We start from the raw sequence: 22,348 nt of genomic DNA on the forward strand, positions 1-22,348 counted from the left end.
TATTTATTTATTTATTTAATGGACAGAGAGAGACAGAGAGAGAGGGAACACAAGCAGGGAGAGTGGGAGAGGGAGAAGCAGGCTTCCCGCCGAGCAGGGAGCCTGATGCAGGGCTCAATCCCCAGACCGTGGGATTATGACCTGAGCCGAAGGCAGTGGCTTAACTAACTGAGCCACCCAGGGGCCCCTGAAATCCAACATTTAGAGCTAAATCAACACTCCTTGCTCTTATTTTAAAGCTTATTTATTTTCTTTTAGTAATCTCTGCACCCAATATGGGGCTTGAACTCACAACTCCAAGATCAAGAGTCACATACTCTTCTGACTGAGCCAGCCAGGTTGCCCCTCCCTCCTTGCTCTTTTTATTCGGTCATGGTCATGAGAACTTATCACTTCACGTCCCAGATGGCATCTAGCTAAATGGCAAATACACAGGTTTCAATTTCTACTGAGGTCTCAAATGCAGAACAGAGTTAAGATGACATTGTGATCTGACAGAGCAAAGGAGTTATAAGGATTTTGGAATTACATTACCACACTATTTATCCCTAATCATTTAATATTCAAAATTAAGTACATTAGGTACCTTTTTTCTTTCAATGATCTACAGTTATGAACCTTCTGAACCCGCACAGATTCTTAATCTTTTTTGTGCCACAGACCCTCTGTAAGTCTGGTAAACTTTATCACTATGTTTTTTAAAATGAATACAATACATAGGATTTAAAAAACAACTGAATTAAAATACAGTTATCAAAATATTTTTAATATGTGTTGTATGTGTCTCTATTGACAGATTAATAAGATATAGAAGGGGAGGTCTAATAATTACTGCAATTTTGAAGTAGTGATGAATGGAAATGACATTTTGAGATAAGTTATTGTGAAATGAAAATATTTGTTCTTTCTATCAGAGTGACAAGTATTGCTAATACTAATTGGTTTGCTGCCTGCATTCATAACCAAAAAGGTTAAATTTCAATTAGAAGTTAATGAAACTAAAGATAAACTTCTGATTTTATCCATGGAGTTCAGGTTAAGAACTCTAGGACTGGAGGTTCCCCCAAAACATAGACAGTGTTTCTCTGAGTGGTGGAAATATGGGTGGCTTAAATTTTTCTTCTTTTCTGTATTTTTCAAATTTTCCACAATAAGCAAACATCACTTTTGTAATTCTAAAAGACATCACGTGTTATTTATTGCTTGGTAAGATTCAGGGTATAGAAATAAAATTGGAAAAACAGCAATACTTGAAGACTATCCTTTAGGGGAAAAAAAGGAAGCAAAATCCTGGATGAAGATGGAAAAATGGAACCTGACTTTCATCAGAAACTTAAAGCTGCTGAGACTGTTATGCCATTTATCTTTATAGACAGAGGGATCAATTCTTTAATACATGATGCTGCCTCAGGGCTGAAGCACCATAACTCTAACAGGCCACAATCCACTCTTAGGCCACATCCAAAGTTAAAAAAAAAAAAAGAAGAAGAAGAGGAAAAACCCACAGGCTATTACTCATGAGTTTAGTAATTTTATTATCCACACCCTGTGCATCTTCCTCTCTTACTAACCTCCTAGCCAGGACTCATCTGTCTACTCAGTGCTCCACGCAGCGGTTGGGAAGAGAGAACTCCCAGCCAGTGAAATCCAAACTTCTTACCAGGCCCTACAAGACCCTCTAGGATCTGAGCCCCGCACCTACCTCCCCAACTTCCAGATGCAGTTTCTTTTTGTCAGCCTCCTGACTCCTCCAGTAAGTCAACCTTGTTCCAGCCTCGGGGGCTTTGCCTTTCCTGGTCCTCCAACCTGGCAAATTCCTCCTCCAGAGCTCTCCCAGACCAGTCTGGCTCCTCATCCGTGCAGCTCCAGTGTCCTCACAGACACTTTCCTGACTGCCCTATTGCAAGTCCCCAAGCCAGCCCTGCCCGTCATATTATTGCCAGCAGCACTCTCTGAAGTTATTTCCATATTGTTTCTCTTACTAAGAACGACGCTACTTGAAGGCAGAGACCTTCAATATTGGTCAACGCTGTATCCTCAGCACCTAAAACTACCTGGGCCCAGGAATGAATGAATGAATGAATGAATGAATGAATGAATGAATGAATGGAATGGAATGAGCGTATACCTGTGGACTGTCTCCTCGGGGCGTACTCTGGCTTAGAAATAGAAAACGGTTTGCCGAGGGAAAGCGCGTTAACAGCGGTTTTAATCGGCCGGCTGAGTTAGCCCCCTGCGAGGCTCTGGAGTAGTCGGACAATCGCAGAAACCATGCCGAGCCAGGGAGCGGAAAACAAGCCCGGAGACCCGAGCCACAACTCTCGACGCGGAACTGCGGCTGCGCGGAGCGTGGGGCGGGGCGGGGCGAGGTGGGGCCGACGCCGCTCCCCGGAAGTGGGTCCAGAGCCGGCGAGAGGACGCTGGCGGGCGGACTAGAGCGGCCCGGCCCGGCGGGGAGGAGGCGGCCCGGCCATGGAGGACGAGCGGAGCTTCTCGGATATTTGCGGTGGCCGCCTGGCCCTGCAGCGCCGCTACTACTCCCCGTCCTGCCGGGAGTTCTGCCTCAGCTGCCCTCGGCTTTCGTTGCGCTCGCTCACCGCTGTCACCTGCGCCGTGTGGCTAGCGGCCTACGGACTCTTCACCCTCTGCGAGGTAATGGCCAGTCGTCCCCTTCCCGCGGTCCGAGTCGGGGGCTGGGGTTTGGAAGGGTCTTTGGAGTCAGAGGGTCGAGCCCGGACCTCCTGTTGTTGAGTCGGAGGGCGGGAACTAGCTGGTTCCGCCGCTGGACAGCTGTGAAGTTTTTACACCTGTACTTTATCCCTCTCATGGGTGGTGCTCTGCGGTTCCACCCAGCGTACTTTTAGCCCTGTAACAACAGCCTAAGGCTTTAACTTGCCTGTGCTCCGCGTAGTACACGCTGTCAGTAATTCAGTTCCAAGAGCTCAGAGAACTATTAAGTGGATCGTCCTCATCCATCACTTCCACTCCTTAGAGGAATCACTGCTAACAGTACTTTATGTAGTCTTACAGAAACTGCCTTTGCCTCCACAGCATGAGCTTGATAGTTCTTCCTAATGTTTTTCAAGGCAATCTGCCCACTCCCCACCCCCCTTTCCCCAATTTCAAGTACTTTCTAAAGAACTGTGAAGTTTTGGAGATAAGTTGTTTCTGTGCTCACTTTCCAGGCTCATTCCTATTTTTTGAGCCTCGGTTTCCGCACGTCTAAAATGGAATTGCTCTCTGCCATGCCAGCGTCACAGTATCACGAGGGTCCCGTGCGGTAGCTTTGTGACAGCCCTCAAAAGGAGTCATCCTAATTGTCCTTTTCAGGATGCGTTTAGTTTCATATGTAGTGCCCTAAATTGAATATTATTATTCCAGGAGTGATCCGACCAGAGCTAGGGCTATTTATTTCTATAATTTGGATCTTGTTTTCATTTAATGCATTCATTGGCGTTTTTACCATCAAAGCATGGAAATTTGGTGTAGATATATGCAGAATTAAGACTGCCCTAATTTGTACCAAGCTGTCTAAAAGTTTGTTCAAAAGTCAGTTGAAATGGTTAAGTTGCCAGGACAGTCCTCCTCCTTCCCCCTAAAAAGATTTAATTTATAATGTAGTTGAGTTTAATACTAGCCTGCGTTCTGGCCATGTGAGGGGGAGGGAACAGATTCTAATTAAATGCCCCGACTGCCTTACTTCAACCTTAGAAGAAAACTAAGGCTTAGAAAGAGTAATAACTTACCTAAAGTCACAAAGCTAGTAAACAGCATACTTGGGTTTCAAACCCAGGGCTGTCTGACTCTGAAACCCTTTCTTTTCCACTATACTGTCTCCTCTTAGGGGAGAGTTTGCTTAGGCAAAATTTTTAAATAGAAGTTTGTTTTTATGCCAGCTCCTTTTTGTACTGTCTCTCGTCCTGGTATGTCCCACTTACCTCCATCAAGCGTCCACGACTCAGTAGCCTTATCTTCCTTAAACTCCACTGCAACACTTCTTGAGGGCTCTGTGTACCAAAGTTTCATATCTTTGTGTTCAAAACTATTTTGTCAGAGTAATGACTCAGGAGTGAGAAGAAATGAAGGAATTCATAAAAACATGTGGCTTAATTTCAGCCCCAATGAATATTGAATTGTTAGAATTTCAGACAAAAAAATGAAGTATAAAGAATGCATGTGAGGGCGCCTGGGTGGCTCAGTCGTTGAGTGTCTGCCTTCGGCTCAGATCATGATCCCAGGGTCCTGGGATCGAGTCCCGCATCGGGCTCCCTGCTCAGCGGGAAGCCTGCTTCTCCCTCTCCCTCTGCCCCTGCTTGTGTCCCCTCTCTCGCTGTGTCTCTCTCTGTCAAATAAATAGAATCTTTAAAAAAAAAAAAAATGCAGGTAGTAATGAAGTTTTGGGCAGGGATTACCTTATTAAAAAGCTGATATGAATGAAATCCCCTCACTTTTACTGTTCTTTATCCCTTCTTTCCTTCTGGTTTTTGAATTCACAGTTCTATTAAAATTGCAGGTTATTGCCTTATTTATTCCAATCTGGAATGCTTTGCCCCCTTCCTTTTCTCAACTAAGTATATCTGTCAGTAACCACTACCTCTTCTGTACCAGTGAAATCCTTCTTCCTTAGAAGTCTTCATGGGATATCCTGTGTGCTTTGATGTCTCTTTCTTGCTCTCTCTTTCTCTTTTAATCCTTTCTTAGGCACTTACAGTCAGTTTCATAGTATTCTCCAAAAATACTTTATATGTATTAATTTTGCCTCTTACACATCTGTAAGGGCCAGGACTGAATTTTATTTCTCTCTATTCTTCCATAGTGCTTATTCAGTTCAGACTATGAACCAGACACTGTACTAGATACTAGGCATTTAATTAACTCAAAGTAGATATTTCTGGATCATCAGAGACCCAGCACATAGATTTTTCCATTCTCCATTCATTAATCAACAAGTAATTACCTAGCACAGAGGTCAGCAAACTTTATCTTTAAAAGTCCAAATAGTACATATTTTAAGCTTTACAGGTCTCTGTCTCATAGTCTTCTGTTTCTTTTTCTTTCTTTTTTAAACAACTCTTTTAAGTGTAAAAACCATTCTTAGCTCAGGGTGGACCAGACAAAAATAGATCACAGGCCCAAACACTCTTGATCCAACACTTACTGTTGTGTTAGGTAGAACAAAGTAGAAAAGTATTTTCAAGGAACACCAGGGGCAGTCAGTAGTTAAAGCAGTAAAAACAGATTTTATTCAGAAACTATTGCAGTAGGAGAAAAGAGTGACCTCAGTGCAGAATTGGGCTCAATTCTGAATACAGCAAGGACAAGTAGGAATTTATAGCCAAAGAGCACAGTGGGGTTGTCAGTGGGTGGAAAATGACTAAAAGGAAACATCAGGGGTAAAGGGGGATTCTGGCTAACTTGACATGATTCTTGATAAAGGCAGGCCAAGGTGATCAGATGCCAGGGGTTCTCTCTCAACTGACTTAGCAAGATTCTTGGTACAATTTGCTGGGCAATGCAGGCCCAACAAGGATGGACACCAAGGATGATGGTTTAGAAGAGTATGATTAGGGTTAGGTCAAAGAGGGCATCTTGTCAGTAATAAAGAATAGATACTTCCTGCCATCAAGGAATGACATTCATAAATTACTGAATCTGTTTCGTTTCTAGGTCATCAGTGATTTTTTTCTGTCCCATCCTTCTAAATAGCTTTTTTGGGGGGGGGGGGGGAAGAAAATAATGGTACGTAAAAAGAAAATACATCAATAGAAAAACACATTCAACTTCAGAAATGTTAAAAGATTGTAAATGTGTCTTAGAATCAAAGGAATAAATACCTTTTGAGCCCTTAACACGTAAGTTAGTCATTTCAGCTACTCCATCAGCCTTAACACATCAGTTAGTCACAACCCAAAAGAACTAAAAGAGCTCCAAATGATATGATCTTTATTATTTAACAAAAGGAGTCAGGAGGTAGGAGGGCTCTTGAGGTCATAAGAGGCTTTTAAGGGCCTTTTGATTCTTTTCATGTTACTGCTCCTCCACCATTGGTGTACTCGTCCTCGACCTGGCTTTCTGCATGGTCTGTCAGAGTAGTGTGGTTCCATAGTAGTTCCAGGCATCCAACCCCAAGAGGAAGGGACCTTTTCTTCCTTAGATCTCTTTTTAAGATGGACTTCCATTTTCCAGAGGCCCCTTCAGCCGACTTCCCCTCACATCCCATTGGCCAGAGTTATGTCATATGTTTATCTCTAAAGCAATCATTGGCGGAGTGGGAACCAATCATGATTGCAAGTTCTATTAGGAAGGAGGAGTAGCTATTGAGTACAATCAGCTACACTGTGCTAAGCATTTTATTATTATGCTGTCTAATTTTGCATCTGCTGATGGAGCATGAGAGGAAAAGGTCTGAGTCCTTAAGTTTCAGTTTTGGAAGAAAAACCTCTGAGAGTGGTGTGATGGTAGATACTATTTTGGTGATGGAGGTTCTCCTCCCACACCTATCCATTTGTTGTCTGGATGTATTTCATCATATGCTTTCATAGCATTACAGAGTTGAAATAAAAGTGATTTCCTCTTCCTCCATGCATGTTCCTTCCATCTTTTCAACTCACAGTAGAACACAGGCTTTTTTCCACACTGCCTAGAGTGGACCAGTTAAATAACAAGAGATCTGTGCAGAGGACCATTTGGTGACCTTACCGCCTGTGTCTGGCTCTCTCTTCAGAACAGCATGATACTCTCTGCTGCCATCTTCATCACCCTCTTAGGCCTGCTTGGTTACCTCCATTTTGTCAAGATTGATCAGGAGACTCTGTTAATCATTGACTCCCTTGGCATCCAGATGACTTCATCCTATGCCTCAGGCAAAGAAAGCACTACCTTCATAGAGATGGGCAAGGTGAAGGATGTGGTCATTAATGAGGCTATTTACATGGTAAGTAGTTAAGTAGTAAGTATTACAGGTTTCTCTGGAGGAGATAGCCCATGGCCTTTGCCTGGATCTAAACTGAGTCTTAATACCTTGATGTTACAGAATTAAACTTGAAGATTCTGTTCCAGTATTGTAGTGTTTCCTTTTTGGATGGCATGTCCATAAACCATGAAAGTGAAACTTATATTGGAAAGATACATTCCTTTGTTTTTATAGAGATTTAGCAGGCTTTCATAGATCGTAAGTTAGCATTTTGACTTTTTTAGCCCAGCTTCAAAATCATCTCTTAGTGTTGTTGCTGCTGACGTTTCATCGTTTTTCATTTAAAGAATGAGAATATACTTTTCCCTCACTTCAAAAGCAATCAAGTGTTCTACTACTTAAAGATAACCATTTATAAAAAAGTTTTTAGCCTCCCTTGAAGAAAACGAAAATAAGTTTCACTTAGATCTCTATTTGGTTTATTTTCTTACAGCAGAAGGTGATTTACTACCTTTGCATTTTATTGGAGGATCCAGTGGAACCACATGGGATATCCCAAGTAGTACCTGTCTTCCAGGTGAGCACAGAACAGTTGTCTAAAGTTTTTTCTCCAAAAAAAATCTGTTACCTTTCTCCGTTCTCTGCATTTCTCCTGCTACTTCGGTTCAGTAGGAATGTAAATTCTTCTTGTCAAGATTATTTGAGGACACCTGACAGCTATTTTTAGTGAGAATTAGTGATTTCAAGTTTCTTTCTGAAGCAAATACAGGCTTTCAGAAATACTACAAATTTATCCAAATTTTAGAGGAAAAAATAGCAATTTCTGCTTATAAATCACCATTCATCTACTTTGTTAGTCTGCCAGTATAAGATTTTACATTGATGTCATTGATCTACACATACTGTTATACCCAATTTATGTCTTGCTTTTTAAATCTAATATACATATTTTCATGCATCTACAGAGTCCATTATACTTATCATTTTAAATAGTTATCATGTTGAGTATCAGTTCATTTAGCCACTCTACTGCTAGCTTTTGAAATCATCTCCAGGTTATTTTTTGTCTTGCTCTTACAAAAAATACACAAACAGGATTATAAGTATATAAAGTGTTTATGTATATAGTTAACTGTGCCTTACTGCCCTTCCTTTTCTCACAAAGGACTTAAGGCTGCTAAGCTAAAATTCTTTTGCATTACAGTTTAAAATTATTTTATTAATGTTTATGAACAGTTTCATAGATTTTTACAGTTTGAGATTTGGCTCCAGAGATTGGACTACTTTACCATACTTTTTGGAATTTGTACTTGTTTTTCTAGTCTTGGCTAAAACAGCAGGTTTAGTTATTTGTTTCGTTTAGTATGTAGGTAAAGGAATTTAAAGTTACTAAATTGCTCCTTAAATGACAAAGAGATTTTTCATGTTTCCTTGAATTACCTATCCGTGTTTCCTTTGTTTTAAACTATCCATCTCCTCTGTTAGTCAAGTAGAATCTAGATATTGATTATGCATTTGTAACAACTTATATATTTTGGATAACGAACTTGTATTAAATATGCTTTCCACATATATTTTTCCCATTCTGTGACTTTTCTTTTAATTTTGGTTGTATCACATTTCATTGTGCAGAATACTTTTCAATATTTACATATTAAATTGCCCTCCTTGCAGACTGTTTCACAGCTTGTGACATTTCCAAGAGGGTCTGTCTTTTGTTATTCCTCTTGCTTTCTTAGCCAGTAAGGTGCTGTGTGGCCTGAACTTCTGCTTCTCTGAGCTCATACCTGAGCCATCTAGACCCCCTGCTGTGGGGAGAGATTGAGGTTGCACATGGATGCAGCACTGCTAAGCTCTCTCTTATGTTCATCTTGACTCTGCATTTCTTCCCTTTGGAATTCAGAGTGCCAAGCCCCGCCTGGACTGCTTGATTGAAGTGTACAGGAGCTGCCAGGAGATCCTGGCACACCAGAAAGCCACATCAGCAAGTCCATGAGTCCCAGCATTTCAGAAGGCCAGTACTGTCTTCCATGGGAGATGACTCCTAAGCCATAGTGGCTGGTTTATTTTCTGTATTCTAAACCATCAGGTGGACATAGTCCTAGGAACCAGTATGGATGCAGTGGATCTCAGAGCCATAGAGCAGGTGACTGGGAACCTAACTCACTGTGTGATGTTGAGCAAAGTATTTATGTCTGTTTTAGTGATCCCCTTGAAAGGTTTTGCCTACTTTATCAATTGAGGGGAGACCTTAAGCGATATGTCAAAAGTAATGTTGACAAAGAGCACTTTGTGAAATTCCTAAGCACATTCAGGTTTACATTTTGTAGAGATTTGTGGTGCAAGGCAATGGGAAACTGACATCAGATCTCTTAAGAAACATAATTTCCAACTACACAGTACCCCTGTATAAAAGTCAAGCCCTTCAGGTTCTGGTGAGTAGGAAGAAATGTCCTACAAAAGACTAGTCTCTGTCCACCTAGCTCCTGTGTTCTGTACAGGGTTAATTTATGATGACTGTCTTAATAAACCGATCTCCTTCCAAAACATACACAATAATTGCCTGGTTCACAGACAGCTGCTTTTTATTGACAACACGAACATGGCACATTTCAGCCATGGATGTCAAGCACATTAATACTCTACTGTTACTCAGCATTGTCTATGGTTTCAAAAACATTTTTTGCCAAGGGGGCGACATGAAAGGCTGGAGAGAAATTCAACTTTGGTTTCCAGACATGTTAAAGAAGGATAAACACACAAACTGTAGAAGCCTTTGATTATAAGGCAGTTTCTTCTGTGTAAAATTTTATTAATCCAGGAGGATTCCTGAAGGGCTGGGAGGGAGATAGAGTGGGGGAAATAGCTTGACCCATAAGTTCAGTGTGAACACAGCTCCATCGTTGCTTGCTTTTTCCTTGGGATCCTAATTTTTTTTTTTTTAACTCCCAGGTAGATAATATCCTCATGGGCTTCAGAGACACTCAGGGTATTACAAACTAGAGCTGTAATTCCTGCCTTTTACACCAGCCCAGTAGGGGTTATTCGGAGCCTGTGGTACATGTGATGTTTGACTTGTTCGAGGTAGAAATGTCTCAGCTAGTTCCCAAATCCTGGGGGAAAGGCAGCAGCAGAAATGGGAGATGGCTGTAAAATTTCCAGCCTTGCAAAGTCAAGTTCATTTAAAAGAGGCAGACACTCTCATGTGCTTCTTCTTTTTTTTTTTATCATGCTTGTCAGTTTAAAGGGTGAGAGAGGGGAAGCCTACAGCAGCTGAGGTGTTCAGATAAACTAGTTCCAGCCTTGAAGTTCTTACAGCGTGCAACACACACACACTTTGTTGAGTCAAAGGCTTGGTTCTTAGATGCTACTGCTAAACCCATACAGTTTTCAGCACATTATTGACAAATGCTCAGACTGCCTTAGAGCTATGAAATAAAACTCTGTTTCTCCAATGCTGGAAAATCAGAGTATAATGAACTCTTCGTCTTTTTTTCTGTTGGGGTGGGTGGAGACAAAGATCATCTCCGCACTCAACATAAGGTCTTAGTTGGGGATGGGGGGATATTTGTATCACCAGGATGCTCTTAGCCTATGTGCCTTCTGCCTTTGGACTAATTCCCAGCGGAAGTTCGCCAGAAGTCTTGAGGAGCAAGACTGGATTCTGTTTCTGACTCATCTTTGGTGGCCTCACAAAGCAGCAGAAACCAGTGCATTTGCTTGGTCTTTCAAAGAACAAGGAAACAAGTGACGATCACCCATTCTACAGTAGGAAGCACAGCCTTCACTGAGCCCTGTCTAGTCGTTAAAATGAGACAGGGAGAGGTCATGTTGGACTTACCCCCTTGCCCTTGCTTGTACCCAGCTGGGCTGACAGTCCAGTGTGAGGGAGAACAGCTTCAATCTCAGCAGGGATAGTGCCTTTTCCTTGTCCTGTAAAGACAGGAGCTGCTGCCCCAGAGGGGCACTGCCAATGCCTACTCATTTGCAGTGGGGAAGGGAAAAGGTGAGTCTGTTCCTTTTTCTCCAACCCTGCCAATACCTTTCCCATCTGGGAATGGAAGTCCAGTTTTAGGGAGTTCCAGGCTTTTGTCACAGTTCAGGTGAATTGGAAATTTTAGTCCTATCTTGTTCAGGGATGTTGGGAAAACTTCAAGTATAAATCCCCACATAAAGACCATGTACAATATAAAAGATACTAGCCCTCCCTGAGAGTATCAGTGCAGAAAGCCTTGATTTACAGCACCGATGCCCTCAGTAACCAGTAACAGTGGACCATCCCAGTCTGTGTCTAGAATCGGGCAGCATCCAGAGCTCAGTATTCTGGTGAAAAAAAGTGGTTTCTATACTGGGTCTGGATTTTTAAAAGTTGGGCCCTGAAACAAGGCACCTAGAGAGGAAAGGCTTCATGGACACTGAAATACACATTTCATAGAACAGGGTGGGGTTGGGGGAGGGCTGTCAGGCCTATCACAGTAGTGTCATACCCCAGGATACAGATCTCTAATCCCAGAGGCACCAGGTTCGGGGGGGGGGGCGGGGGGGGTAGGAGAAACATTCACAGCAACGTTGGCCCTCTGGCAGCACAGGGAACAGAAGCAAAGAACTGTTGTCCGTCCAGTTCCCATAGCTGGTGGGCAGCAGGTGGGTTGGTGGGGGGCTTCACAGTTGCAGAGCAATGGTTCATGTAGCTGGCCATGATAAACGTAGCCTCTGCAATCTTGAGACAACAGAAACAAAGGAATTGAACTGGCCTTGGCTTGAATCCTGGCTTTCTCACATACTAGCTGCTACACTGGGTGCATAACCGTCCTGGGCTTCAGTTTCTTACCTCGTAAAAATACCTGGGAGAAAATGTCGGGATCATTTCTGTAAGGTTCAGAGGCCCAGGGAAATGGGTGCCTATTGGTCTGAAGGGCCACTGACACACAGTACCCTCCTGAGAACAGGAGAGGCAATATTCTGCTCTGCTCATCTCCAGGCCAGGGAAGCGGGCCTCCCTGGAGGAAGTGTCTATATCCTCTCCTTTGGCAGGGGTGATATTAAAAGGAGGAGGTTGGGGAAACTCCAATTTTAGGATTAAAACAGCAGGGTTTCCACTTACTCTCAGAAGGGAGTCAGGAACTATATCAGAACTTGGGTTTTGGAGTCTTTGTTGTTTTTGCTAGTCTGTATCTCCTGCACTGAGCAGGATACAGAGGCCTTAAAGCAGAAGAGGTCTCTGGGATGGACTTTAAGACCGTAAGGAAGGGGGAGCATGTGGAGACCGTCCCACTTGGGGAGCGGTGCTGGCAGAAGGCAGGAGAAGAGAGCACGCAGAGGAGGAAGCTGGCCGCCCTAGCCCCTGGGTCGGCTGCAAGAGGAGCAAGTGGGGAGCAAGTGGGCACCCGCCTCCAGCCTGTGCAGCGCCAGGCTGCAGGGGCTGAGAGCACCACGGGAGCACCTGGACCAGAGCACGCGCCCTCCCAGCCGGCCCCTCACCCGTCCGCTCGGCAGTGGCTACTGAGCTGCTACCCAACCTGAACCCTTTGGAGGACTGATTATAGACAAGACCAAAGTTTTACCTGAGACAGGGCCCTTCTAGGGTATGGTCATAACCCAGCTTCCTCCCTTCACTTCAAGCCCACCTCCTCAGACCAGAGAGATCCAAGTAACATGGTTTAGCAGCTGTCAGACCCACCTTGGGAGCAGCCATCCGGAAGAGCAACTTCTCAATGTGGCCTTTCGCAGAGCTCTGGTCTGGAATGGATCTAATCACAAGCATGAAGTCATCCCGGCAGCCGCCGAAGGTCATTACTGAAGAGTAGGGGTAAGTGATGTGCACTTGCTGCAAGAAGAAGCCAGTCAGTTCTGGGGAGACTTCCCAGCTGCCTCCTGAGCTGAACCAGCACCCCGTCTCTGCCAGGCACGGGCAGCCTTAACCAGAAAGGGAGAACCTGGAAGTGGTCCTAATGTGGAGATCTACATCTTGAATGTCGATAAGCCGTGTCTAGACTAGAGGACATCAAGGCTTGGGTGGGGTGGGTAGGGAAACCATGGTCACTTAGCTCAGGCCTTTGAGTCTACAGAGGAGAAGAAAAGGCACTGTTCAGGAGAAGGAAGGGTCAGAGAACCAGCCCTTACTCTTTCGTACCATAGTGTTGTGGTCCAGGATGCTGACACCATCCTCATTCACAGCAATCCACACCAGAGTGCTCTCCTTGGAAGACCTCTGTGCAGGCTAGGGAAACAGGAAAATCCCATCAGACATATCCACAGCTAGGGATGCTCCACAATAAGAGCTTTTGGAGGAAGAAGGCACATCAAGGAATCTGCTAGGCAGTGATTTCCAACCTTTATCTTGGAAAACATGAAAGATGGTATTTGTACAGCATGCTGAAGTAAACAGAAGACATCTGGCCTTGGGGCTCTGGCCACCTAATTACCATCTTGAGAGGGGAGGAGTACCCAGAGTACACTGGTTGGAAGGCTCTGCTGCAGAACAAGGCCAGCCCCAGCTGCTTGGTCATGGGCACAGAGAACGGGCTGTGTTCTCCTAGTGCTCACAAACTGACATCATAAAACCCACAGTCTCTCCCGGCTGAAGTGCATCTTGGTTCAGCCAATTTCCTACGGGCCGAGAAAGAAACAGGAAAGTAAGAATGCAATCCTTTGGGCTTTAGGCTCTACTAGTGAGAAAAGTGGCTATTTGGTGGACAATTCCTGGTATGACTAATTTTCACGGCCGCACCTAAAATAGGGCAATCCAGATTTCCTAGCTCTCCTACCCAAAAGGCTGGGGACAGGGATGGACATGTCCTCATTTTCAGAAGCTTTTCCCAACCTCCCAGACTGAGAGGGTCCCAGGGTACCCTGTTATATGCCTTTATAACACCCCAATACTTCTCCTTTCTTAAGCACTTAGGACAGCTTGTAAAATAACTTACATGTGTATTTAAAGAATAAATATGATTATTTGATGAACGTGTATCTCCCCTACTACACGGGAAGCTCCACTAAGGCCAGGATGGTATCTGATTAGCTCATCTCTTGCAATCTCAAACAGTGCCTGAGATCTAGTAGTTCAACAATTGTTTCCTGAATGAATGAGTGAATGTCCACTGTCTAATCTATACCGTCAGTGAATAGGATCATGATCCAGCTTTGAGGACATGATACTCTGATTATGAATAAAGTTATGCACACCAGACACCTGGCCAAGAAAAGTTCCAGCTGAAATTACTGCTGGCCACCTGGGCTTCATGCAGGGGAAATTAACTGTTGCCCGAGTAGTTAAGAGTTCCCTGTGGCCATGCCAAGTCAGTAGAGATGTATCTGTTTAGGTTATATATTATTCTTTTACACTTTTTTAAAAATGAAAGTATTCTTCAGGTTGTCATGTCAAGTTTGAACGCTTGTGTGCGAATTAGTTGGTCCTATATTTTTTCTTTAGGGGTAGCACTGAGAAAGAAGTCAAAAAGGAAAGATTAAAGGACGCCTGGGTGGCTCATTCGGTTAAGCGTCTGCCTGCTTTCAGCTCAGGTCATGATCCCAGGGATCCTATCAAGTCCCATATCGGGCTCCTTGCTCTGTAGGGAGCCTGCTTCTCCCTCTGCCTGCCGCTCCCCCTGCTTGTGCATGCACCCTCTCTCTGACAAATAAATAAATAAAAATCTAAAGAAAAAAAAAAAGGAAGGAAGATGAAGGTCATCCAGAAATCATCCTGGCCCAAAAGCAGTGATCATAACTCTGCTCTGGACCATGGAAAGTGGAGGCCAGAAATGGGTGGAGAAATAGCGCCCCCTGGTGGTTTTGCTAGCGTGCAGGCGGGCCCTGCAGCCTGGACTGACTCAAACAGGACCAGATGTGGAGTAGTAGCTTGAGGACAAATTTAGGGCACGTTCCTGAGGGTGTGGTAATCATTCCTTCCCCTGGAAACCATCGGCACTTACCTGAGCAGCAAAGAGCTTAGCACCAAAAAAAGGCCATTTCCGGGCCACTGTCAGGTAGATGCGGATGCACTCAGGAGGGGAGCAGCCTTGCAGGGCTGCCCACTTTGTGGTCAGCAGATCTGCCAGGTGCCTGGTTTGGATGGATGGAGAGAAATGGATCAGTAAGATGCCAACAGGTTTTCACTGCAGCTCTGAGGCCATCCAGCCCCTGCCTCCCCACAGCAACTCCCTCCGAGACCTTGCAGCCTACCTCAGCTGTTCAGAGGGTGCCCCGTGTCTGTAGCGCCTCGGGTAGAACCTGTCCAGGACCTGCTGGAGGTGATGCTGAACCTTGGCAGGGGGTGTGCTCCCAGGGCCTGGTGGGCTGGGCCTCTCTAAGTCCCCATATTCTACCTGGGTTGGAAGCACATGGAAGAAGCAGTCAAGAATCCAAAGGTGGGTGGGGTGGGGCTGGGGCTGCTGGAGAGGTGAAATAAACCATCACTTCATCACTTCATTGATGGGGTGTGGATGGATGTGAAAACACTTTCTGTGAAGAGACCCTTCATCTCAAAGTTTCACAGACACTAGAGAAACCACCTTATGGTCCTCGATTATTATTTACATCCACTCTCCTTTTACAGCGGGGGTTAAGTGCCTTATATCCAAAGACACAGTTAATTAGTGACAGGCAAGGGAAAACTATGGATCTTCTGGCTTCTAATCCAAACATATGAGATCCAGAACTGAAGATGCTATAGATCCTAGAGTATTGCAGTGTTCCAAATGTGGCCTTTGGAATCACACCCGGCTCAGATCCCAGCTCTGCCATCTGCTGGCCTGGTAACCCTGAGCAAGTTATTTAAATTCTCTGGGCTTCAATTTCCTCATGTGGGGATAAGAACTAACTGGGATAATACATATAAAATACTTAGCAGAGAACCCTCTATGGAGTATTCAGCAAATGTTTATTATTATAAAGGTCAACTATTATTTCCCCTTCCTCTCCAGCATGTAGATTCAGGCCTTCCTCTCTCATGGGAACCCTGAGGGCATCCCAGATACCTCTGGCAAGACAGCCTCCTAAAGGTAATAGGGAGAAGAGTGGAAGTCCAAATGTACGTTCCTCTTCCTGATTCTACTTACAATGTTTTACAGTTGTAAGTACAAATCTTATCACATCTGTTACGCGATATACATCATTTCAGTAGCATACTGAAGTACATGGTACAACCCCGTGGGGGAGGGCAGGGAGGCATTTTTGTTTTCGGTATACAGAGAAGGAAACTAAGGCAGAGACCACCGCAGTGACTTGCCAAGATCTCACGGTGGGAAGGTGGCCAGTGCTCAAGGGCAGGGCTCTGCATTCCATGTCCAGAGTTCTGCATGTAATCTCTATCTGCAGTGAAGGGCTGTGATGGTGAGGAGTCAGCTTCCCTCCACAGCCAGAGACAGCCAGGCCGCCCTCCCCTCGGGCACCGCAGGGTCTGCGGTCTCCTGTTTCAGGCTGTGTGCTACATGCCCCCTGTGAGTCCAAAGATGGTGCCCTGATCCTCCCAGTTCCTGAACAGAACCTTACCTGGGCCATCAGGGCAGCCATCTCAAGAGCCAGCTCCTTGTTGACAGGAAACCTCCCTGCTACTACCTCCCCGCTAGTCTGGGACGCCAGCAGCAGCCGCTCCCGCTCCGTCTCCCCTCTGACCTGACTCCGAAAGTACAGCCTGCAGGGAAGACGGTGAGAAGCAGCCAAGACTCAGCTGGGATCCCAAATGGATGAGGTCATCTTGGCATCTGTTTATCTTGATTTCCAAAGAAAGAAACTACTCTTTTTATACCATCTGTGAGCCTATTTTCTGTTGCCTCCAGAAAAATTTAAGCACGACCCAGGGCCGACACAGGGCCGACACAGGGCCGTGAGCGCTCATAGCAACAGCGGCCCGGAGTACACCTGACCGCACCACTGCCCTGCTGGGTCTGCTGAGGAGGTCTGCTCCCCGGAGCCACAGCTTCTCAGGGAACTGGAGGAGTTCAAGATGCCAAGAGAATACTGGAAATCATGTGCCTGGAGACAGACCTGGGATGGGATTTTCTTATCTAAATGGACAAAAAATCATGGTATCTACTTCTGTATTTCCTGGAATTGTTACAGGAGCTATTTATTCTTGAGCCTTAAATATCTAGCGCTCATACAAAATTTCACTCTTCTAATGGAACCCGTGCAGCCACCCCACAAGGGTGGTCCGTTTCCCTGGCAGGTGTGTGTGTGTGTGTGTGTGTGTACATGCAGTTCAGGGACCGAGAGCCTGAGCTACCCAGGGTCTCACCGAGGATCACCAGAGCCAGCCTGGGCCACCACCTACTGCCCACAACACAGTGCTGTCTGCAGACGCGCTCTCTGCCCGGCACAGGCCCGAGGGTGCGAGTGATGGGTGCCCCCCTCCCCCTCCCCCTCGGGCGGCGCTCGGGACCTGTTCTTGTACATCAGCTTCACAACACGTGTGCCACCCTCGGCCTTGCCAGGGTGCAGCTCCTTCAGGGCTTGCTCCCACTTGGAGATGGCATCACAGATCTGAAACAGGCAGGAGAGGACAGTCAGAAAAGGCCCTGAGGAGGGGTACAGGTCCCACCGGGGGCAGGACCCAGGGAGAGCAGCAGGGCAGAGTCGAGTGACTATCCTCCATCAGGAGGCTGCCGTGCAGGCCTCACGCGCCTGGGACCAGAGGTGTCTTACAACGACCCCCCAGACAGAGCGGTAGAGCCCTGGGCATGGCGTGAGTAGAAAGCCTGAGATGCTGCCCCCCATTGGCCTTGACACCTGAGGGGGCCTCCCCAGAGGCTAGGCAGGCCTCCGTCAAAAACCGTGGCCTCCTATTACCAGCTCCATTTCCCTTCCACCGACCACTATTCTCTTCAACAAGTACACCCGGAGGCCTACTGTGTAACTGAGCCTTACAGACATGCAGACGTTTACAAAGAGGACCCGCGTGCAGTAGTTCCGGGAACGGTAAAGGACTGGAGGAGCCTTTGTCCTGTTGCCATAGGAAGAACAGACACGGAACCAAAACCCTCATACTCATCAACACTACAACACATTCCCACAAACACTTAACATCCCCCATGGCACTAATCCCAGACCACAGACAAGATAGGTCTTAAATCCCATTCAAGGGCCTTTCACTTGTAGACGCGCCACATAGATCTACCTGCTTAAAATGTGGTTGAACCTGTAAGCACGGCAGAGGCCCTGGCACCCAGGGCAAGAATGAGGTGCAGTGCACAACACATATCAGCAGGTCCAGGGGGATGGCCGTCTACCTCTGCGTGTGTATAGGGGCAAGAGCCTCCCTGTCCTTCCTACACCAAGCTGAGAAGCAGCTTTTCCCCTGGATACCGCACAGCCCCTCGAGGGCGGGGGTGGGGGATATGGGGATATTCTCTCCAGAGACAAGGGCAAAAACAACTTTTCTCTGCCTGTACAGGTAGGTTTTCGGATGACACAGATTCTGGCCAGGGGAGCACCTTGGGCTCCCAACCTAACAGTCTGTGGAATAGGAAGGCACCCACCAGAGGGGCTCTTTCCCCACCGTCCAAACCCTGAAGCCTGGAGGTATCCCAGGAGGGGCTCAGTTGGCTCAGTGGGGAAGCCATCACCTTGATGCTCCCCTGCAGGCAGTGTTCCAGGTCTCTGCCGGAAGGATCGTCTGTGAAGAGGGCAAAGCCAGAGTGGGAGGACTTCCTCATGCCGGTCTCTTGGTTCAGATGCTGGAGGAACTCATCAACTGTGGAGGAGCCATCAAAACCGACCACCTGTACGGGAGAGGGGTTAGTCCCAGAGGAAACTTCCGGAGAGGAGCTCGTTAGGGCTAGTGGAGGGCTGTGAGTCTGGAAGGTGGGAAGGCTTGGCTGCAAGGAGCAAGGGCAAAGGCAAAAGCCGAAGGAAGCTGGTTTCCCTAGTCACGTGCAGAGGGTGCATGCTTCAGGGACAAGCCCGCCCGCTGTAAGCTGGCGTCAGCAACTCTGCTGCCCCTTTGCCGCCACGCTTTTGGAGGCCTTTGGTCCCGCCACTTTCTCGGTCAATGTCTCAGCTTCCCTGTTCACGTAGTGGCTTCGAAAGATCTACGTCCCAGGTGCCAAACAGTGAAGCACTTTTGCAATTCAAGCTCCTTTCTCCCTCCACACAAAGTTCATGGTCCCACCCCCACCTCCAAATCCCAGGTCCACCCTTCTGCTGGTCTGCCTATTAAGAAGCTGCCAAGCTGGGCGCCTGGGTGGCTCAGTCGGTTAAGCGACTGCCTTCGGCTCGGGCCATGATCCTGGAGTCCCGGGATCGAGTCCCGCATCGGGCTCCCTGCTCAGCCAGGAGTCTGCTTCTCCCTCTGACCCTCCTCCCTCTCGTGCTCTCTGTCTCTCATTCTCTCTCGCAAATAAATAAATAAAAAATCTTTAAAAAAAAAAAAAAAAAAAGAAGCTGCCAAGCCTAAGGAGGTTTAGCACCCACCTGGCCCAAAGGTGTTCTCTGGGCTAGGGATAGGAGAGGACCAAGGACAGGGAAGCCAGCGCGGCCTCCTCACCTGGTAAGTCCCATTGGCGAAATGCACGGGGATGCTGAAGGGTGAGGAGTGGTGGAAGGGGTTGCGCAGCAGGATGGACACCACTTCCATGCGGGACGGCCTGGCCTCCCGCTCCCCAGTCTGCAGCGTCCGCTCCACAGCCCGTTGGCAGTAGGCGGCATACTGGCCAGTTTCATTTCTAAAGAGACAGGGGGAAGAAAGAAGATCCCAGGGAATCCACTCATCCCTGCTACCTTGACCCCTTGGCCGCTGACCCTGACCCAGCCAAGACCCCATCTGCAGCGGGGCCGGTGGTAAGAAAAGCCCCGAATGCTCTGGTCTGCGGTGTTCATCTGTCTTTCAGGGTCTATCTGCTGCAGGCGGCTCACACAGATATTTTCTCCAGAAGCCAGAACGGGGCCACAGACCATGAAAATGTGGGGATGATCTGGGGACACCCACAAAGCATGCATGCGTACACGGACTGGTGTGCAGAGCCACCCAGGCATGGCCAGACTCCACGTGCCCACTCCGGTACACAGCGACGAGCGAAGTCTCCGTGACCGCCGTGCCAGCCTCAGGGGCAGGGCGGCCTGGTCCCTGCCAGTCTGGCCCCCCCCGCCCCCGGGGCCCTCTTCCCCATGCACGGGCAGCGGGAAAGGACGCTCACGCACCTGGGGTCCGCGTGGCGCTGGAGCTGCTGTTTGACGTACCAGAGGAAGTGGTGCTGAGGCAGGAAGAGTGGGGCGCACAGAGCCAGGAGCTGCCAGCACTGCGGGAGCACAGGCAGCATGGGGCGGGTGCTGGCTCTGCAGCCGGCACAGCCCTGAGTTACCGAGCCCGCAGCACTCTCCAAACCAGGGCTCCCCCCCCAACCCTCTGTGGCCGCCAGGATGGCCAACCTGGTCACGCTTCGTCCATCACACGATCCGACCAGGCACAGCCGTACGGAGGCAGCCCACGGGCTACCGCGCTTAGAGCGTGCCTGCCCAGCCCCCCCCCGCCCCCCTCCTGCCCCCCCCCACCCCCCTGCAGTCCCCCCGTGGCTCCGGTCGGCTGCTTGCCCCGGGGCTGCTCACCTGTATGAGAGAGCACTTCTGAGGCGGGCGGCAGCTGGTCTGCTTCATGAGCTGGCAGTAGATCTCGCTCTGCAGCTCGGGGTGAACCAGGCAGACCTGCAGGGCCGTCTGGGCCAGAGACACGTGGTAGTCCACCGAGGCTGCTTCCACGGGCACGTTGATGAAGAGCTGGCAGGACTGGCCGGGCAAGGATGGTGGGCACGGGCAGACCCACAGCCCCTCGGTTAGTGTCCTTGGTGACAGTGGGCGGACCGGGCCTCTGTCCCCCCAGGGCCGCTCTGGTTCACCTTCTAAGAGGGAGGACTGCCACTGCCTGAGGGCGTCTGTGCCCGCTACTTTGGGATAAGCATCCTGCCTTCTTTAAACGTGTCCGTTACATAAGCAAGACATCCATTTTTTTAAGAGAATATTCAGATGGACACAAAGTGGGTCAGACTCTCTCAGGTTCAGAAGCAACCTAAACCTGGCCCTTCCTGCTGTTCACTCCAGGAGGAGGGGAGTGCCTCAAGGGGAGTCTCATTGGCTCTTCCCCAGGAAGCCGTGAACGCCTCCCCGCCGTAACAGGCCGCGGCGAGGACCCGGGGGGACTCTTTCCCTTCCACTCAGATCCCTCTGTAAGCTACCCCTACCCGCACGGGTTCCAGCCCGGCATCCCATGGTGGGCAAACTGCTCCGGGGAGAGTCTGGCCCACAGAGAGGGGGCACCTGCTGGTGGGCCTGCGCTCCGTTCCCATTTTACCTTGAAGAGCTTGAGAGCCTCCGTCTGCAGGGCCTCCGAGGGCAGGGTGGTGAGGGAGCTGTACAGCCCGTCCTTGCTGTAACACAGCATGGGGTGCCTCCAGAGAGGGGAATCTGCCCGAACCACAGCACCGAGAGCGGAAGCGGTTACCGCTGGTGAGGGCACTTGCCTCCCACCCCCACCCCCTCCTGATCTGTGAGGAAGACAAGGACGGACTGTCCGGACACAGAGTGGTGCTGGGTTTATACCCACAGAGGGTGGGGCACGCAGGGCACCCCTGCCTCTAGCATGCTCACAAGCGTGGCTCACAGGCAGTGGCTACTGCTTTGCTTGCAGGGCGGCAACAGGGGTGAATACGTGTGCTGTGGGTATCTGAGCACAAGCGTGTGTGTGCAGGGCGGTCCCTCCCTGCGGGGTCGGGTCTGGATGGAGAGCGCACATCAGCCTGACGTCGGCAAGTCTCGGGGGAGCAGGGAAGGGGTGTGTGGCGTGTGCCGTTAGTTCCTCGGGGTCCTGAGGATCGGGAGCTAACACCCCACACTTGGGTTAGTCTAATCCCAATGAAGGCTTCGTTCATGAGTTAAACTCTTACTATGCGCCAGCTACCTTCTTTCCTCAACCCTTGGCCCAGCCGGCAAACCCAGAGTGAGCGAAGTAAAACATTGACCTGGGTCACTGGAAAGTCTGTTCCCAAATCAACTCCCCCAGATACAGCCTGGTCACCTCAGTATCTTCACCAGAAACAGGGGCTCTGGAGCTCGGATGGGAATGTCCTTCTATGGCTTAGACGGTTTTAAAACAGCTTCGGGGTACAGAAATGCTTTCTTTGGGTTTCTGACCAACCATCACCCAGCCACCACTCTCCAACCCATGCAGGGATGGCCCCCCTTGCCTTACCGGGGTCTCCCTCCCCGTCCATCAGTTTTCCAATGAGCTGCTCATAGGTAGTGCCGACCTGAGCACTGCTGCCCCCTGCAGCCACGGTGAGGTGGTACAGCCACGTGTCCTAGAAGGGGATGGAAGCCATCCAAGACTGGAGTGGAAAAAATGGAGACGAGGGCTCCGGAGAAGTTTCCTTGAAGGGGCCAAGCCCAGGGTGAGCCTAGGCTAGTCTGGTTGGCACAAGTCAAGGCCACCAGTCTCTAAGAGGAAAGACT

General features: G+C 48.3%; 2 protein-coding genes across 3 annotated transcripts in view; one reads left to right on the forward strand and one right to left on the reverse strand.

Moving 5' to 3' along the window:
- The first annotated feature begins 2,429 nt into the window (after window positions 1–2,429).
- On the forward strand, window positions 2,430–10,855 carry PIGH (phosphatidylinositol glycan anchor biosynthesis class H). 2 transcript variants are annotated; one of them, XM_021679519.2, is made up of 4 exons: window positions 2,430–2,652; window positions 6,725–6,934; window positions 7,410–7,490; window positions 8,817–10,855. In XM_021679519.2, the coding sequence occupies exons 1-4, from the start codon at window positions 2,473–2,475 to the stop codon at window positions 8,907–8,909; spliced, it is 564 nt and encodes a 187-aa protein (XP_021535194.1). In that variant the 5' UTR covers window positions 2,430–2,472; the 3' UTR covers window positions 8,910–10,855. The 2 variants fall into 2 exon arrangements, with proteins under 2 accessions (XP_021535194.1, XP_021535193.1); XM_021679518.2 differs by having other exon boundaries at window positions 2,446–2,652; window positions 7,407–7,490.
- A 616-nt stretch (window positions 10,856–11,471) lies between these two features.
- The window catches only part of PLEKHH1 (pleckstrin homology, MyTH4 and FERM domain containing H1), a 38,315-nt gene continuing 27,438 nt past the window's right edge, over window positions 11,472–22,348 (reverse strand). Inside the window, exons 16-28 of the mRNA XM_021679517.1 lie at window positions 22,089–22,197; window positions 21,192–21,304; window positions 20,453–20,629; window positions 20,048–20,145; window positions 19,395–19,572; window positions 18,475–18,630; window positions 17,292–17,392; window positions 16,403–16,544; window positions 15,095–15,237; window positions 14,845–14,974; window positions 13,047–13,133; window positions 12,594–12,740; window positions 11,472–11,633 (exon numbers count right to left, since the gene is read on the reverse strand). Coding sequence (XP_021535192.1) covers window positions 11,472–11,633; window positions 12,594–12,740; window positions 13,047–13,133; window positions 14,845–14,974; window positions 15,095–15,237; window positions 16,403–16,544; window positions 17,292–17,392; window positions 18,475–18,630; window positions 19,395–19,572; window positions 20,048–20,145; window positions 20,453–20,629; window positions 21,192–21,304; window positions 22,089–22,197 — 1,743 coding nt within the window. The remainder of the gene's footprint in view (window positions 11,634–12,593; window positions 12,741–13,046; window positions 13,134–14,844; window positions 14,975–15,094; window positions 15,238–16,402; window positions 16,545–17,291; window positions 17,393–18,474; window positions 18,631–19,394; window positions 19,573–20,047; window positions 20,146–20,452; window positions 20,630–21,191; window positions 21,305–22,088; window positions 22,198–22,348) is intronic.

The sequence above is a fragment of the Neomonachus schauinslandi genome, chromosome 9 (genome assembly GCF_002201575.2).
Source record: "Neomonachus schauinslandi chromosome 9, ASM220157v2, whole genome shotgun sequence".
NCBI lineage: Eukaryota > Metazoa > Chordata > Mammalia > Carnivora > Phocidae > Neomonachus > Neomonachus schauinslandi.

Excerpts from the sequence above, each read along its gene's own strand:
- PIGH (XM_021679518.2), top strand. The coding sequence starts at position 2,473 with ATGGAGGACGAGCGGAGCTTCTCGGATATTTGCGGTGGCCGCCTGGCC. Across the intron at positions 2,653-6,724 it reads GACTCTTCACCCTCTGCGAG|AACAGCATGATACTCTCTGC; the intron begins GTAATGGCCAGT and ends CTCTCTCTTCAG. Across the intron at positions 7,491-8,816 it reads AAGTAGTACCTGTCTTCCAG|AGTGCCAAGCCCCGCCTGGA; the intron begins GTGAGCACAGAA and ends TTTGGAATTCAG.